General features: G+C 41.3%; 1 protein-coding gene across 1 annotated transcript; it reads left to right on the forward strand.

Moving 5' to 3' along the window:
* Nucleotides 1-8,389: 8,389 nt before the first annotated feature.
* Nucleotides 8,390-8,878, forward strand: LOC138892532 (uncharacterized). The gene has a single exon (XM_070176262.1). It carries the CDS (start codon nt 8,390-8,392, stop codon nt 8,876-8,878), a length of 489 nt encoding a protein of 162 aa, XP_070032363.1.
* The last annotated feature ends 9,877 nt before the right edge of the window (nt 8,879-18,755 follow it).

The following is an 18,755-nucleotide window of genomic DNA, read 5'->3' on the forward strand; positions in this document are numbered from 1 at the left end:
GGTAATATTTTCTCTTTATGATTTTCCCAAATATAAAAGAATTGCAGTTAAGAATAACCAATTTATGACAAATAGAACTCAATTATTCCTAGGCGGTTCTATTAAACAAGGTTTAAAGCCTTGAGTTTTTTATATTCAATTCTACCAAACCCTAACTCACTTTTCCAAGTAAAGATAGAGTGAAATGGAATTAGTTAATGTTTGCAACCACTAACAATAAATGAAGCATAAGAAATGAATAAATATCAACCAACCATTATATATATATTCAATGGTAAACACCCATTAACATTACACCCATTAGGGTCCACAACCTTAGTAGTTAAAACTAGCTACTCATACTAGAATTCAAGAACAAAGCAATAAATGAAGTCATAAAGCTTACAAAGATACAATATTCTTTCTTCAAAAGCTTTCAAAACAATGGTGTATTCAATGCTCTAAAAGTGGCCTTCTTTTCTGACCAGCTATACCACCAAAACCCTAGTAAATCTATTTATAGTGGACCAAAGGTCGGGGTCAAAGGTGGACAAAAATGCCCCTGCAGAACCCATCTGCGACCGCAGAATGGTCGCAGACCAAGTATGCGGTCCGCATATTTGCAAGGGTCGTCGCATAATCACATGCCCAGTTGCCCAGTTCTCCATCGCGTTTCCATTATGCGGTACGCATAGCGATTATGAGACCGCAGACTTCATCGCAAAATGCTCAAACAAAATCTCATGTTGCAATTGAAGCGTTATGCGATGGCATAATGGACCGCATATTCTTCTCTTCAATGGAAAAACAAACTGCTTCAGTCTGCGGTAGGTTTGAGATCCACACATCACTTCTGCGGTCGCAAACTTGCCGCATTTCTGCCCTTCTATGGGTTTTTGACTTCTTTTCCGAGTTTTTAGTTCTTCAAGTCTCACACACTGCAAAACACCAAAACTTCATAAGAAATAACTAACAATAATTTAAAAGACGATCTAAAGTTTATGTAATTAGTATAAAAAGTGCTGAAATTCTACGGCACATCACCGTGCTGATCCAACCTACTACCAAGCTATACCATTTCTCCGAGTTCCTTCTGACTTGCCCTCAAGTTGACACTTCTCCTTGTTAGAATACTACGATCTTCACCCAAAGCTCATCGCAAGAGATCCTAGCATAAAACCATGCCGCCCTAAGGCCCATAAGCCGTTGTATTCCCTCTCAAGCACCCCAAAAATACAACAATCCAGACACCCACTCTGAAGAGACCTTCTATGAATCTGAAGTCGTTTCCTCCACCTTTCTGATACTGAAATGTAAAATCCATGATGAGATAGAAATACTGCGAGTCTTGACACCATCCAATGTAAATCTCAGATCCTGGCCATATACAAATCCGAAAAATTCATAATTGCTATATGAAAATCTTGATTCCATTAGAACTTTCTCAAGAGTCATCCACCCTGCTCAAATCTCAACTGCACCGACCAAACGGACAACCTGTGCCCCATTAGCACAACAACACCCAAAGAAGTGGCAACGCCTTAGCGCAACCGAGCAAATTTCTACACCATGCACACTACATCTGTCACGAATAACAACTCAAATCATTCCTTGATTTCCATATACCCATAAAGTGTAATATAACCCGTATCAAGAAATTTCCTTGCTAAAATCATTCTCAAAATCAGTTTCTGCAAGTCATAATTGATTCATCGTATACCTCAAACCGAAACCGACACAACACATAACCATGCAATCGAAGCGTCGATAGTAGACTCCCCCACTTGGCTTGAAGCCATAGATCAAAGCACTCAATAATTCAAAATGCCCATACTCTATTAACTCCATATTCTCGCACCGAAATTCAACTCAATCCTTCATAAGATCCTATAACACAAACCATCTAATACCTCAAATCATATGCAAATCTCTCATCCATCCTCGTGACGGTCAGGTCAACTATTACAACCGATCCTAACACAAATCGCAAGACTATAACCCATTGGGAGAAAAGAAAGCCTCCACACAACATCATAAGGATCAAACATCCGTAGATTACCCCGCAGGTTATAACCCACCTGCTTAGCCTCAAACTGACACCTCTCTATACCCCTTTCACAGTCACAACTACTACGTGATCACTTAATCTTCCAGAGTCTGAACTCATAACAAGACATGAAAAATCCACTTCGTTCCATAATTATATATCACGAAAGATCTTCCAACACACTCATCAATCGAGACTATACGTCACATCAAGACAACAATCTAGTACCCAATAGTCCTTTTTGCATCTCAGCAAACTATTCTCGTCACAATCAAACCGTTTGAACACATTCCACAGTCACATAATACTTCATCACATAGCCATCCAACCACACATCAAGCCATAAATTACACTCATAAGGACACTACGAGACATATAAGTCCAAAATCACATGCTCACGCCACGGAAATCATTGTGCTCAAACTAAAATTAAAAACCCGACCTTAAGTCCTCCATATTAGCCTATCATCAGCACACTGAAATCATATCTCGCACCTCATCCATGGAATCACAAGCCGTCGATGCACAGCTGATACTGAGCGCTCACATATACATATGAATGCGTAGAGAAAAGTCAAAGAGTTATGTCTCAAGCTAAATCAATTCTGCATGATAAGGAAAGAAAGATAGGAAATTATCCTAAATGCCCTGTAGCATCTCGAAGATAGGTATGGACGTCATCATACCAATCCGTAAGACTCTACTAGACACTTGATCATGACTTATAGAACCTATGAACAAAGAGCTCTGATAGCAACTTGTCACGACCCAAAATCCAAACCGCGGTGATGGAACCTAACCCAACCCGCTAGGTAATCCGATTAACAAAATAACATAATATAATAAAGCTGATGTGAATCCAAGATGAGATAACAAAATTTTATACAACTTCCCAAGGACTGGTAGTACAAATCATGAGCTTCTAAGATTTAGAATTTACAAAGCTTGTATACATTTAAATACATCATTTGTTGAACTATACAGGAACAGATCAAAACTCTAAAGCTACTAAGATCAAGAGGCAGCTATGACCGGAAAGCAGGTGCATCTTCAGATCCAGCTCCCATCCTGCACAGCAACATCAACATCCAACATTTGCACACAAGGTGCAGAAGTGTAGTATGAGTACAACCGACCTCATTTACTCAATAAGTAACAAACCTAACCTTAGGTTGAAAGTAGTGACGAGCTGGGACAAGGGTCAGAGTCCAACTCCAATAACCAGCAACAGTCATAAGAATAACAATAAAATGGTGCGTGAAAATAACTCAGAGGTAAGATGCTCAACTCGTTCATAGCTACAAAAAAATAGGCATTCTTTTCAAGTATAACGTCAAATCCCAAATCTTCCACCAAAAGCACCAAAAGCATATGAATAAGTTTGAAAGATCGTGATTTTTCCCAAAAACAAACATTTCAACAATAAATAAGATGTTTCATTTTATGATAGCATGAGGAAAATACATCTCTATGCCTACATGTCCATATACAGGTGAATCATGAATGTCACCAAAGTTGGGTAGCAGAAGGAAATGCTTCTCTATGCATGTATCTCAAGTATGCATGTCAAATGCAATGCATCTCAATGATGAACTCATGTACTCACCCTCTCAGAATACTCCATCTCATTGTCTCGTATTCTCACTCATCATGCTCAATACTCAGCACACTCAGTCACTCAGTACTGTACAGGGCAAGTCAATCCCACGTGCAAATAAACCAAGGCAGATCCAGCCCAATGCAAATGAACCAAAATGCAAATAAACCAGGGTAGATTCTGCCCAATGCAAATAAACCAAGGCAGATCTAGTCCAATGCAAATGATTGCTAGACATTGCACCCACTGTAGATGTGCGGACTCCGGAGGGGCCGATCCAGACCATGCGCTATAATAAGCCAAATCCTTGTATGAATCAATAAAGCCTGTTGCGGCATGCAGCCCGATCCCATAAATGTCACTCACAACAGGCCCTCGGCCTCACTCAGTCATTAATTTTTCCAATCTCTCGGGCTCACAACACTCATGCTAATCAGCCCTAATCAATGATACGAGATGTGACAATATATGATAACAGAGACTGAGATATGATATGAAATGATGAATGCAACTGGGCACATAACTGCAATGAAGCAAATAACTCAACAACAAAGAACGACCGCTGTGGGTACCCATAGTACCACCATATAGCCTAAACATGATTTCTAGCATGAATTACAGATCAAGTGCTCTAACACATAGAGTACAGTAAAAAAATTTAGATAAAATAGCAACACAGTTCTATGGAATCGACTAAATCACAATTTACACGGTGCACGCCCACATGTCCATCACCTAGCATGCGCGTCACCTCAACAACAATCACATAGCACTTAATTCGGTGTATCATATCCTCAGCATCAAGCTTATAAGTGTTACTTACCTCGAACAAGCCAAATCCAATACCGAGCAAGCCAAGTTTAAGGACCCGTAAAAATATTAACCAAAAAATTGGGGTTTTAATCACTCTGCGGACCGCATAATGGCCGCAGAGTGAAGCAGTAAGTTTGGCCAACTTGAGGTCAATTTTGCGGTCGATTATACGACTGCATAATCGACATGCAGACCGCATATCGGTCGCATAATTCCTCTTGAGTTTTTGCGGAGGGAGTTCTGCAGTGCATTATACGACCGCAGAACAAGTATGCGGACCGCATATTGGTCGTATACCTAAGTCGAAAGTTTAGGCCCCTGAGGGCCATTTCTGCGATCACTTTGCGGACCGCATAACCATTACGCGGTCGTATATGCGACCGCAGACTTGTGTCGGGGTACCATTTTTCTTAATTTAAAACCCGACCCCCATTCCGTTAAAACACCCATTTAGCCTATTTTGAAGCTCAATTCTGATATTTCTAGTGTGAGAGAGAGAGGGTTCTAGAGGGAGGGCCTAATTCCCATCAATTAATCTTCAACCATCACTCAAAGCTAGGAAATATTCAAGTAGAGCACCAAATTCTTCATCCAAAAGGTAAGACTTCATCACCCCAGCTATGAGGGTTATTCATCTTGCATGCATGTGATAAAGAGTGTGGGAAAAATAAAAAGTGAACTAGAACCATGAACGTTTTCCTAACTTTGGGTTCAATTTGTATATTGCAAAAATAGATTGAGGTTGCTAAGGGTTTCGGATAATTGTAGAGTCTAAAGAAGCACAATTGAGGTATGTATGGCTAACTCTCTTCTTCTTAGAATCAAACTCCTGGTGTCCGAATAATTGGTATAAGTTCCAACTTGATTATATACTAGAATTGTTTGCCTTAGTTGTTTGATTGAAAGATTCATATTCCCTAATTGTTTTAGATGGTGACCATGTCATCATGCTATTTGAGAATGTCATCATGCTATTTCAGAATGTAATTATGATTTTCCAAGATCCTTTCCTTATGTGTGAAATGCCTTATGTGATGGTACTTATCGACATGAATGATGATGTTATTTGAACAAATAAAAAGGGAAAGACTTGAATTGTAAAATGTACCCAAGTGCCAAGAACAACTTAATAAATGAGTATGTTTGTGCCATATAATGAATATGGGAAAGAAATGTGAATTGAGTGGACAGTTGAAAGAGTTTATGTCTCAAGTGAGATGGCTTAGCCGATCGGGCCGAGATCGGACACCATGTTGTACACATGGTGGCATTTGTATTGGGATTATTTAATTACATTGTGGATATGGATATGTCTCACTTGAGATGGCTTAGCCGGTCGGGCCGAGATCGGACTCCGTGTAAAAACACGGTGGCATTGTGAGTTGTGGTTTTGGCACTAAAGATTATTAATCTAAAAAGATGGAAAAATTGAATTGGAAACTATATGACCCTTAGTTGGTGTTTTCTTTGTATTTCTATGAAACTCTTGTTGATTATTATGACTACCTTCTCTTTGTTTCACTGTTCATTCTACTAAGATTGGTGTTTGCCTTACATACTAGTACTATTCGACAGTACTAATGTCCCTTTTGCCGGGGGCGCTACATCTTTGAATGGATGTCAGTAGTTCCATCGTAGATAGTGACGATCGCATATAGGTGGTGCTCTCATTCTCCCCTCACAGCAATCTTGGTGAGCCCTATTTCTCCCAGGGGTCATGTAGTCCTTCTTTTGTGTAAGTTCTCATATTTTGAAGTATAGTCGGGGCCTTGTTGCCGGTATTGTCATGTTGCTCTTTTGTACTCTTAGAGGCTTCGTAGACGTTTATATGGGTCATGTATGTATGTTGGGGTGGTCGTTGGATTGAGTTGTATTTTGGAAACTCAACTATGGCATAATGTATATAAGGAAATTGAACTAGCAATGTTTATATATTTATATAACTGATCTCTCCCCGGTTTTACAAATGGTGATGAGATCCCTTTTTGGGTTATGAACGAGTCGAATAGGAAAGGTTTAATAGGCTTGCTCGATCGGGTTCACTCGGTTGAGCCCCGGTCGCGCTCCCCGAGGTTGGGGTGTGACAAACTTGGTATTAGAGCGTAAGGTTTTAAAGTGTCCTAGGATGTCTCAGAGCCGTGTCTAGTAGAGCCCTTCTTATCAGTGTGTTGTCGACCAAATCTATAATTAGGGGGCTACTTGGACATTTAAGAATGATACCCTTCATTGTTGTTCTATATCGTGCGATAGAGCGGAACGTGAGGTTGTTTTTCCCTAACTCGTGCATTGTTCTAACTTTCATTAAATGGCACCTAAGAAGAGAGCGAGAATTGGCCAAGAAGCCAATGCCACACCAGGAGTGGCTGTTGATCCCTTACTTGATAATGCGGGTGAGGATAATCCCCCTATTATCACACTGCCTGATTCGTCTACTCCAGAACAGACTACCCCAGTTCCTACACCTGCGGAGGGTGCCACAATCCCTCCCGCCGATATACCGGTTCCACCTCCAGCCCCAGCTCAAGGTCCCGGTATTTCTGATGGGGATCATAGGGGAGCTATTCAGATGCTGACTCAATTAGTAGCTTCTCAGGCCCAGAGGTCAAATGTTGCACCCACCTTATTTAGCTCGCAAGAGGATTCTTCTGGTTCCAGGGTAAACAGGTTCCTTCAGTTAGACCCTCCAGTGTTCACAGGTACTGATCCCGGGGCAGGCCCTCAGGATTTCATTGATGAGATGCATAAGACTCACCGAGTTATGCGTGCTACTGAAGTAGAGGGAGTAGAGTTGGCCTCTTATCGTCTGAAAGGGGTGGCATATTCCTGGTTTGAGATGTGGGAAGATTCCCGTGAGGAGGGGAGCCCTCCGGCGAGATGGAATGAGTTTGCGGATGCCTTCATAGACTATTTCTTGCCTGCCGAGACTAAGGCAGCCCGTGTCGTGGAGTTTGAAACGCTTAAACAGGGTAGTAGGAATATGTGGGAGTATCACATGGAGTTCGTGCACCTGTCAAAGTATGATGTTCATATGATGCCGACTATGGAGGCAAGAGTGCGTCGATTAGTGCAGGGCCATAGCCCTTTGGTTATTAATGAGGCTGCCACAGCTGCTCTAAATTCTGACATGAACTATGGAAGGATGGTGGCATTTGTCCAAGCTACGGAGGCTCGAAAGTTAAAGCTCAGGATGGAACGGGAAAGTAGTAGTAGGGCTCGATCAGCGGGCAACCTTGGGGATTCATTCGGAGGTGGGAGATCAGATTTTCGGGGAGGCTCATCAGGGTCGTCCCAGTCTTATGCTCAGTCTTCAGCTAGTGCGTTGCCATCAAGGCACGGTCAGTAGCAGGGGAGTCGCTTTAAGCCCGATCAGGGCAGCAGGGGGTCCCACCATCAGGGCCGATCAGGCGGGAGATTCCAGCAGCAGTAGAGGGCCCCATGCCCCAAGTGTGGGAGGATACATTTGGGAGTCTGCTACCTGGACATGCTAGTATGTTACAGATGCGGAATGAGAGGTCATATTCAAAGGGAGTGTCGTTGCATCCCGTCAAGGTGCAGGCAGGGGCACAACTTAGTCATCCAGTCCTACAGCTGCTACATCTTCAGCACCCTCTCCAGCTCGAGGCTCTCCAGCACCTACAGGGCGTGGTGCAGCTAGGGGTGGTGCACAGAGTTCGGGAGGACCCAGCCGATTCTATACTATGAGTGGTTGACAGAGTGCAGAGGCTTCCCCAGATGTCGTCACAGGTATATTGACTATTCAATCTTATGATGTGTATGCCCTTATTGATCCCAGATCTTCTTTGTCCTATGTTACTCCTTATGTTTCTATGAGTTTCGGGATAGAACCGAAACAGCTTCATGAGCCGTTCTCTGTATCTACTCCGGTTGGCGAGTCTATTATGGTCGCACGGGTTTATAGGGATTGTGTTGTCACGGTGCGTGGTCGGGATACCATGGCCGATCTTATTGAACTAGGGATGATTGATTTTGATGTAATAATGGAAATGGATTGGCTTTATTCATGTTTTACCAAACTCGATTACCGAGCCAGAATCATGAGGCTTGAGTTTCCTAACGAGCCAATTGTTGAGTGGGAGGGGAATAATGCTATGCCAAAAGAGAGGTTTATTTCTTACCTTAAGGCCATAAAGATGATTGGAAAGGGGTATATTTACCATTTGGTCCGAGTTACGGATACCACTGTTGAGGTGCCTATCCTTGAATCTGTACCAATTGTGAATGAATTCCCCGATGTATTTCCGGATGAGCTCCCTGGAATTCCTCCAGATAGGGAGATTGATTTTGGGATTGATGTTATGCCCGGCATGCAGCCTATATCCATTCCACCTTATAGAATGGCGCCGGCAAAATTAAAAGAGCTAAAGAAACAACTAAGGGATTTTCTAGATAAAGGTTTCATCCGACCGAGTGTGTCGCCTTAGGGCTCACCGGTTCTCTTTGTTAGGAAGAAAGATAGATCGCTGCAGATGTGTATTGATTACCGACAACTCAACAAAGTCACAATCAAAAACAAATACCCATTGCCTAGAATAGATTATTTGTTTGATCAATTACAAGATGCTAAGTTCTTCTCCAAAATTGATTTGCAGTCCGGGTACCATCAATTGAAAGTAAGGGAGCAGGATATTTTGAAAATGGATTTCAGAACCCGGTATGGGCACTTTGAATTTTTGGTAATGTCTTTCGGGCTAACAAATGCCCCGGCAGCTTTCATGGATCTTATGAATCGAGTCTTCAGGCCGTTTCTTGACTCTTTTGTGATAGTATTCATTGACTACATCCTTGTATACTCACGAAATCGAGAGGATCACGCCGACCACCTCAGGGCAATTCTGCAGACTCTTCATCACCACCACTTGTATGCAAAGTTCTCGAAATATGAATTTTGGCTTGAATCTGTTACACTCCTGGGTCATGTCGTCTCCGGAGAAGGAATTAAGGTTGATCCTCAAAAGATTGCAGCGGTGAAGGATTGGCCTAGACCTACTACTCCAACAGAGATTCACACTTTCTTGGGTTTGGCCGGGTATTATAGGAGGTTTGTGGAGGGATTCTCCACTCTTGCCTCTCCATTGACTAAATTGACGCAGAATGCGGTTAAGTTCCAGTGGTCCAATGCTTGTGAAAGGAGCTTCCAAGAATTGAAATCAAGATTGACTTCGGCGCCGGTATTGACCCTGCTAGAGGGTATCGAGGGGTTTGTGGTGTATTGCGATGCTTCAAGGATCGGTCTTGGGTGTGTATTAATGAAATATGGTAAGGTTATAGCATATGCTTCAAGGCAACTTAAGAATCATGAAAAGAACTATCCAACTCATGACTTAGAGCTTGCGGCGGTGGTTTTTGCATTAAAATTTTGGCGTCATTATTTGTATGGAGTCAATGTAGATGTATTCACGGACCACAAGAGTCTTCAATACATTTTCAAACAGAAGGAATTGAACTTAAGGCAGAGAAGGTGGCTTGAGTTGCTCAAAGATTATGACATCGACATTTTGTATCATCCGGGGAAGGCTAATGTGGTGGCGGATGCTCTTAGTCGAAAATCAATGGGTAGTTTGGCTCACTTGGAGGCATTTCAAAGGCCCTTGGCCTGGGAGGTTCACCAGTTGGCCAGTTTGGGAGTTTGTCTTGCGGACTCTAATGAAGGGGGAGTGATTGTGCAGAATAGGGCGGAATCATCGCTTGCGACGTTGGTCAAGGAGAAGCAATACAGTGATCCAGTATTGGTACAGCTGAAGGAAGGGATTCATAAACATAAGACTATGGTTTTTTCTCTTAGCATGGATGACGGTACATTACGGTACCAAGGACGACTATGTGTTCCAAATGTAGATGGTCTTCGGGAAAGAATCATGGCAGAAGCTCATACTTCTAGATATTTCGTGCACCTCGGTTCTACAAAAATGTATCATGGCCTCAAGGAAGTTTACTGGTGGAATAACATGAAGAGGGGTGCGGCGGACTTTGTGGCAAAATGTTCAAACTGTCAACAAGTGAAGGCCGAGCATCAAAGGCCCGGTGGGTTAGCTCAGAGTATAGAAATTCCAATGTGGAAATGGGAAATGATCAACATGGATTTTGTGGTAGGGTTACCGCACACTCCGCATAAGTTTGACTCAATTTGGGTGATCGGGGATCGACTCACGAAATTAGCACACTTCTTACCAGTTAAATCTACTGACACTGCGGAATAATATGCTCAGTTGTATATCAAGGAAATAGTCAGGCTTCATGGCACTCTAGTTTCCATCATTTCCGATCGAGGGGCCCAATTCACAGCTAATTTCTGGAAGAAATTTCAGCAAGGTTTGTGTACGCATGTAAACCTTAGCATGGCTGTCCATCCACAGACTGATAGGCAAGCAGAGCGGACTATTCAGACGCTTGAATACATGTTGCTTGCGTGTGTGCTTGACTTCAAGGGTAGATGGGATGATCATTTGTCGCTCATAGAATTTGCTTATAACAACATCTTCCATGCCAGTATTCAGATGGCGCCGTTTGAGGCCTTGTATGGTAGAAGATGTAGATCGCTGATTGGGTGGTTCAAGGTTGGAGAAGCTGAACTAATAGGGCCAGACCTTGTGCATCAGGCTATGGAAAAGGTTAAGATCATAAAATAGCAGTTGAAAAATGCTCAGAGTCGTCAAAAATCCTACTCGGATGTTCGTCGCAGAGACTTAGAGTTCAAAGAAGATGATTGGGTGTTCTTGAAGGTATCTCCCATGAAGGGGATCATGCGGTTTATAAAGAAAGGAAAATTAAGTCTGAGGTATGTCGGGCCGTATAGAATCATTCAAAGGATAGGTCAGGTGGCGTACAAGCTTGAACTACCACCTAAGATGTCATTAGTACACCCGGTATTCCATGTGTCCATGTTAAAGAAGGTAGTTGGAGATCCTTCCGCTATTGTGCCGGTTGAGACCATCGAGGTTAGTGAAGAATTGTCATATGAAGAAATTCCAGTTGCTATTCTTGATAGGCAGGTCCAAAAGTTGAGAAACAAAGAAATTGCATCCGTGAAGGTGTTATGGCGAAACCAACAAGTCGAAGAAGCTACTTGGGAAGCCGAGAATGAAATGAAAGAAAAGTACCCTCATTTGTTTGAATAGCCATGTAATAGTTCTATGAAGTTTTTTCCCCTAAAGTTTGTATCGCTTGTTCGGCTAATATAAAGACACCCATTTCTAGTTATATGTCCCCCATGAGGCTTCGGCTGGTGTTATTTTGTATTCAGTTGTGTCATTTAATTCTATATATGTTGCTAAGGTGTGTTTCGGGGGCTCTCTGGCAGGTGGATAGGCCTAATTACAAAGGAAACTATGGCAAAATTTTCATGAAGTTAGGAAGTTAGGCAAATTTGGGGCTGATGGTATGTGGCATAACTGAAACTGTGTTAAGTGAACCTTGATCCTCATTCGAGGACGAATGATCTTAAGTGGGGGAGGATGTAAGGACCCGTAAAAACTTTAAACCAAAAACTCGGGGTTTCGTGGTGCCAAGTTAGATTCCTGGACTATGGACTGAGAGGAAAATGTTTTGCAGAAAAATGCATTTTTGCGGCACATTATGCGGCCGCATAATCACTCTGCGGACTGTATAATGGCCGCAGAGTAAAGCAGTAAGTTTGGCCAACTTGAGGTCAGTTTTACGGTCGATTATGCAACCGCATAATCGATATGTGGACCGCATATCGGTCGCATAATTCCTCTTGGGTTTATGCGGAAGGAGTTCTGCGGTGCATTATGCGACCGCAGAACAAGTATGCGGACCGCATATTGGTCGCATACCTGAGCCAAAAGTTTAGGCCCCTGAGGGCCATTTCTGCTGTCACTTTGCGGACCGCATAACCATTATGCGGTTGCATATGAGACCGCAGACCTGTGTCAGGGCACCATTTTTCTTAATTTAAAACCCGACCCCCATTCCGTTAAAACACCCATTTAGCCTATCTTGAAGCTCATTTCTGATATTTCTAGTGTATGAGAGAGAGGGTTCTAGAGGGAGGGCCTAATTCCCATCAATTAATCTTCAACCATCACTCAAAACTTGGAAATATTAAAGTAGAGCACCAAATTCTTCATCCAAAAGGTAGGACTTCTTCACCCCAACTCTTAATTTCAAACATAGCTATAATGGGGTATTAATAAGATGGTCCATGGGTATGAGGGTTGTTCATCTTGCATGCATGTAATAAAGAGTGTGGGAAAAATAAAAAGTGAACTAGAACCATGAACGTGTTCCTAATTTTGGGTTCAATTTGTATATTGCAAAAATAAATTGAGGTTGCTAAGGGTTCCGGATAATTGTAGAGTCTAAAGAAGCACAATTGAGGTATGTATGGCTAACTCTCTTCTTCTTAGAATCGAACTCCTGGTGTCCGAATAATTGGTGTAAGTTCTAACTTATTGTTTGCCTTAGTGTGTTTGATTGAAAGATTCATGTTCCCTAATTGTTTTAGATGGTTACCATGTCATCATGCTATTTGAGAACGTAATTATGATTTTCCAAGCTCCTTCCCTTATGTGTGAAATGCCTTATGTGATGGTACTTATCGACATGAATGATGATGTTATTTGAACAAATAAAAAGGGAAAGACTTGAATTGTAAAATGTGCCCAAGTGCCAAGAACTACTTAATAAATGAGGCTGTTTGTGCCATGTAATGAAGATGGGAAAGAAATGTGAATTGAGTGGACAGTTGAAAGAGGTTATGTCTCAAGTGAGATGGCTTAGCCGATCGGGCCGAGATCGGACGCCATGTTGTACACATGGTGGCATTTGTATTGGGATTATTGAATTACATTGTGGATATGGATATGTCTCACTTGAGATGGCTTAGCCGGTCGGGTCGAGACCGGACTCCGTGTAAAAGATGGAAAGATTATTAATCTAAAAAGATGGAAAGATTGAATTGGAAACAACGTGACCCTTACTTGGTGTTTTCTTTGTATTTCTATGAAACTCTTGTTGATTATTATGACTGCCTTCTCTTTGTTTCACTGTTCATTCTGCTAAGATTGGTGTTTGCCTTATATACTAGTACTATTCGACAGTTCTAACGTCCCTTTTGCCGGTGGCGCTACATCTTTAAATGGATGTAGGTGGTTCCATCGCAGATAGTGCCGATCGCAGATAGGTGGTGCTCTCCTTCTCCCCTCACCGCAGTCTTGGTGAGCCCCATTTCTCCAAGGGGTCATGTTGTCCTTCTTTTGTATAAGTTTTCATATTTTGAGGTATAGCCAGGGCCTTGTTGCCGGCATTATCATGTTGCTCTTTTGTACTCTTAGAGGCTCTGTAGACGTTTATGTGGGTCATGTATGTATGTTGGGGTGGTCGTTGGATCGAGTTGTATTTTGGAAACTCAACTATGGCATAATGTATATAAGGAAAATGAACTAGCAACGTTTATATATTTATATAACTGATCTCTCCCCTGTTTTACAAATGGTGATGCGATCCCTTTTTGGGTTATGAATCAGTCGGGTAGGAAAGGTTTAATAGGCTTGCTCGACCGGGTTCACTCGGTTGAGCACCGGTCGTGCTCCCCGAGGTTGGGGCGTGACACCAAGTCTCGGAAAGGTCGAATCTTTAATCAAAAGGAAACAAACCCAATCAATAAAGGCCGAATCTTTAATAAAAAGCCCAAAATCAACCCAAAAATCCAACTCGGGCCCGCATCTTGGAACTTGACGAAACTTATAAAATCCGACAACCCATTCAATTACAATTCCAACCATACTAGTTTCTTCCAATTCAGACTCCGAATCAATGTTCAAAACTCAAAAACTCACTCTATAAAACTTTTGTCTAAATTCCCCAATTTTCTCTTTACAATTCTTAATCCAAATACCAAAAACGAAGATAGAATCGCGAAATATAATCAAAACCGGGTATAAAACACTTACCCCAATCCTTGTGATAAAAATTGCCTAAAACATTGCCCCATTCCGAAGTCTATAGCACAATATGTGATAAAAAATGCCAACCCTCGAATTTAAAACATTCTGCCCAGCTTCATCACATTTGCGATGAACTCGTTGCATCTGGGACCCCCGCTTCTGCGGTAAATATTTTGCTTTTGCGAAGAATCCCTGAACCAGCAGCCATCGCTTCTACGATCTTCTACTCGCTTCTACGATCGCGCTTCTGCGCACACTGAACTGCATCTGCGATCGCGCAGATCCGCCCATGCACCTGCACCTGCGACCCTCACTCCCAGCTATCTCTTTTCAATTTTGCGAAGAAGACCCCACATCTGCAAAGTTGCTTCTGCGACAAATTGTCCGCAGATGTGGCCACACCAGAACCAGCAGCCTTAGCCAAATGCAACATGCGACAAAATGGTCCGAACCTCATCTGAAACTCACCTGAGACCCTCGGGACCCCGTCCAAATATACAAATAAGACCCATAACATAACACAGACCTACTCGAGGCCTCAAATCACACATAACAACATTGAAATGACGAATCGCACCTCAAATGAAAATTAAATGAACTTTCAACTTTCAACTTCAAAAACTCGCGCCGAAACTTATCAAATCAATTGGGAATGAACTCAAATTTTGCACACAAGTCCCAAATGACATAACGAAGCTATTGCAATTCTCAGAACCACAATCTAAACCCAATTTCATCAAAGTCAACTCCTGGTCAAATTGATGAACTTTCCAAACCTTCAAATTTTTAACTTTCGCCAATTAGTGCCGAATCCTTCTAGAAATATCCAAATGCAAATTCGAGCATATGCCCAAGTCTAAAATCACCATCCGGGCCTAACAGAGCCCTCAATACTTCATTCCGGGGTCAAATTCACAAAAGTCAAACTTGGTTAACTCTTCCAACTTAAAGCTTAAGTCATAAAATTCATTCTTCCAAATCGATTTCGAATAACCTGAAAATTAAAATCGACGATTCACACAAGTCATAATACATCATACGAAGCTACTCATGCCCTCAAACCACTGAGCGAAGTGCAAATGCTCAAAATGACTGGTCGGGTCGTTACAGTATCGCAATTGTGATGTAAGCTAAGTCTGTCAGGGTTCACAAATACGAGCCCTGGTTCGCAATTGCGAGAGTTCACAAATGCGACATATGCAACTGGTTAAAGGGTTGGGAGACGGATTTTTGAACTTATTCTCTCATTATTTAACCCTAGACTCGGTAGGAAATAATTTGGAGAGGAAATTTTTACCAACAAACCTTGGGTAAGTAATTCTAATCTATTTCTAATCATATTCCATCAACATGTCTTAGATTTTAACATCAAAATCATGTGAATCAAAGTGGACAATAAGAAATTGAGTTTTGAGAGTCGATTTGGACTCAGATTTTGAAACTAATCACATATATGAACTCGTGGGGTCATGGGTAGACAGAATCTACCATTGGACCCGAATTTTGACCGGGCGGGCCCCAGATTGACTTTTGTTGACTTTTTAGAAAAAGTATAAAGATCTTAACTTTATCTATTGCAATTGAATTCCCTAGCATTGTTTGATGTTATTGAGTCCATTTTGGTTAGATTTGAGCCGTGTGGAGGCGGATTGTAAGGGGAAAACTATTTTCGAGTTTCGAATTGGCCTAATTGAGGTAAGTGTCTTGCCTAACTTCGTGTGGGGGAACTACCCCTTAGGATTGGTATTGTTGGTTCAATTGTGCTAAGTTAAATCCGTGTATGCAAGGTGACGAGTGGGTACACGGGTTGTACGTAGTAATTGACCGGTTTAGGCTAATTAGACTAATTCCATGCTTTAATTGAAATGCCATATTATGTTCTAAATTCTCATAGTCAAATTATCCTTAATTGTGTTAGACTATCCTTAAATGTCTTAGTTGACTTGTTTAGTATTTGTTCTGCATCCTACTTGCTAAATTGCTCCCATGCTTTAGTTGAACATGTTGTCTCCTTTATTGTTACATACTATCTCTTCACTGTTAATTATCATTGTTTAAGTAATTATTCATGTTATCCCTTTATTTGTTGATTTCCATTATTTGAGACTCATTGTCTTTTACTGTGAAGTTAGTCTTACCTAATATTGTGGTTATATATTATTTCTCTCATTGCTGAGTTATTTGGTGTTGAAGTTGTGGAAGTCGTTAATACGTTGAGGCGATGTTGGTTATTGTTGAAACATCTATCTTATTGAGCATTTCTCATCCATTGTTGTTGTTGATATTCTTGTATACGTTGTGTTAGAGCCATGTGCTATTGTTGTGGAAATATTGAAATTGTTGTTACTGGCAAGTTGTGATATATGGTCACTTGTGGTGAAAATTATTATTGTGCTCTGATAATTATGCGCATGAGGCAGTATAAGGCTTGGGTTGATGTGCATGCGGCGGTATAAGGTGGGACTTATATTCGTGTTGCTTGTAGGAGAACTACGTGAAGCCACGCAGAGTCATAAGGTGGGCTAAAGTGCATGTATCTATTTCGGAAAAACCGTTTTCAAAACCTCTTTTCAAATATAAGGCTCACGCGGCGGTATAAGGAAAGATTGTGATTTAAATAGAGAAAAGTGAATACGAGGCGGTACCTCGTTTGTGATTCTTGATTATACGAGGCGGTACCTCGGTTTTGATTTTATTATACACGAGGCGGTACCTCGTTGTGATTCTTGCGTTATGTTTCATGTTGCAAGGTGTTTTTAATGGAAATTATATCTTGTTGTATCATTTCTTATTTGTTCAAGCAGTTGTTGCCCGTACATGATCATTGTAGCACTTTAGTTGCTTCCTTTATGTTATTTCTATTGTCGATTTCCGGTAATAGTTCTTGCTATTATTTTTCCGTATTAGTTGTTTCTTCACTTTCCATTTCATATTCGTATTAAAATTTCGTACTGTCTATTTTATATCCTAGTAGGTGTCTTGACCTGGCACCTGACCTCGTCACTACTCTATTGAGGTTAAGCTTGATACTTACTGGGTATCGTTGTGATGTACTCATACTGCATTTCTGCACATCTTTTTGTGCAGATCTAGGTATGTTTGCTCGTGCCGGTCATTAGAGGATTGTTGTAGCTGCTGCTCGGGAGACTTCAAGGTATATCTGCCCCACGTCCGCAGGCCTCGGAGTCACCTTCCCTATTTTACTTTCTATTGAATTTTCATTCGTACATTGATGTAGTAGTAATCTAGTTGTAATTTGTAGAGCTTATGACTTAGTTCCACCGATTATGGAGCGTGTATTTTGAGATGTTGTTTTCGGAGGATTTTTATCTATTATTCAGTTGCTTTCAGTAATTTGTTAATTAATATCTGATCAGTTATTATTACTGTTAGGCTTACCTAGTCATAGAGACTAGGTGCCATCACGATATCCTACGGGGAAAATTGGGGTCGTGACAGCAAGTCATAATACATAATATGAAGCTATTTAAAGTCTCAAACAACCGAATGGAACGCTAAAGCTCAAAATAACCGGTCGGGTCGTTACACACCCCGACAAGTCACATGTGCACAAATGAACATAGGAGAGGTAATAAATAGGAGAATGTGGCTACAATATACAAAACGACCGATCGGGTCGTTACACTGCCCCAATTCACGAAGATGGCATGGACATTAGCAAAAAAAAAAAATCAAAAATCATCCTGAATTCCTATTTTATGGTCCTAAAATGCCAAAAAATAAAGAATGTATATGGCGAAGCGATGACTATTGTTTATTAGGTCATTTCTAATGGGCACACTAAATTTTAGGAGATTCGGAGTCCGTCGCCCGAATTCATGAAGATGGTGTGGACATTAGCACACAAAAATTAGAAAACATCTTGAATTTCTGTTTTATGGCCCTAAAATGACATAAAATGAGGAACAGCCATAGCGAAATATTGATTATTGTTCATAAGGTCATTTCTAATGGGCCAGTAAAATTCTAGGCGATTCGTAACCCGTTGCCCAAATTCATGAAGATGGAGTGGACATTAGCACACAAAAAATTAGAAATCGTCTTGAATTCATGTTTTATGGCCCTAAAATGCCAAAAATGAGAAACAATCATGGCGAAGTGATAACTATTGTTCATTAGATCATTTATGATGGGCTCACAAAACTTTTAGGGGATTTCGAGCCCGTCGCCCGAATTCACCAAGATGGCGTGAATTAGTGCACAAGAAAAATTAGAAATCATTCTGAATTCCTGTTTTATGACCCTAAAATACTAAAAAAAAATGATGAACGGTCATGATGAAGTAATGACTATGGTTCATTAGGTCATTTCTTATGTACCCACAAAATTTTAGGCTATTCGACGAGAAGGGCTAAAGGAGAAGAGGAGAAAA

This window comes from Nicotiana tomentosiformis, chromosome 5 (assembly GCF_000390325.3).
Source record: "Nicotiana tomentosiformis chromosome 5, ASM39032v3, whole genome shotgun sequence".
Lineage (NCBI taxonomy): Eukaryota > Viridiplantae > Streptophyta > Magnoliopsida > Solanales > Solanaceae > Nicotiana > Nicotiana tomentosiformis.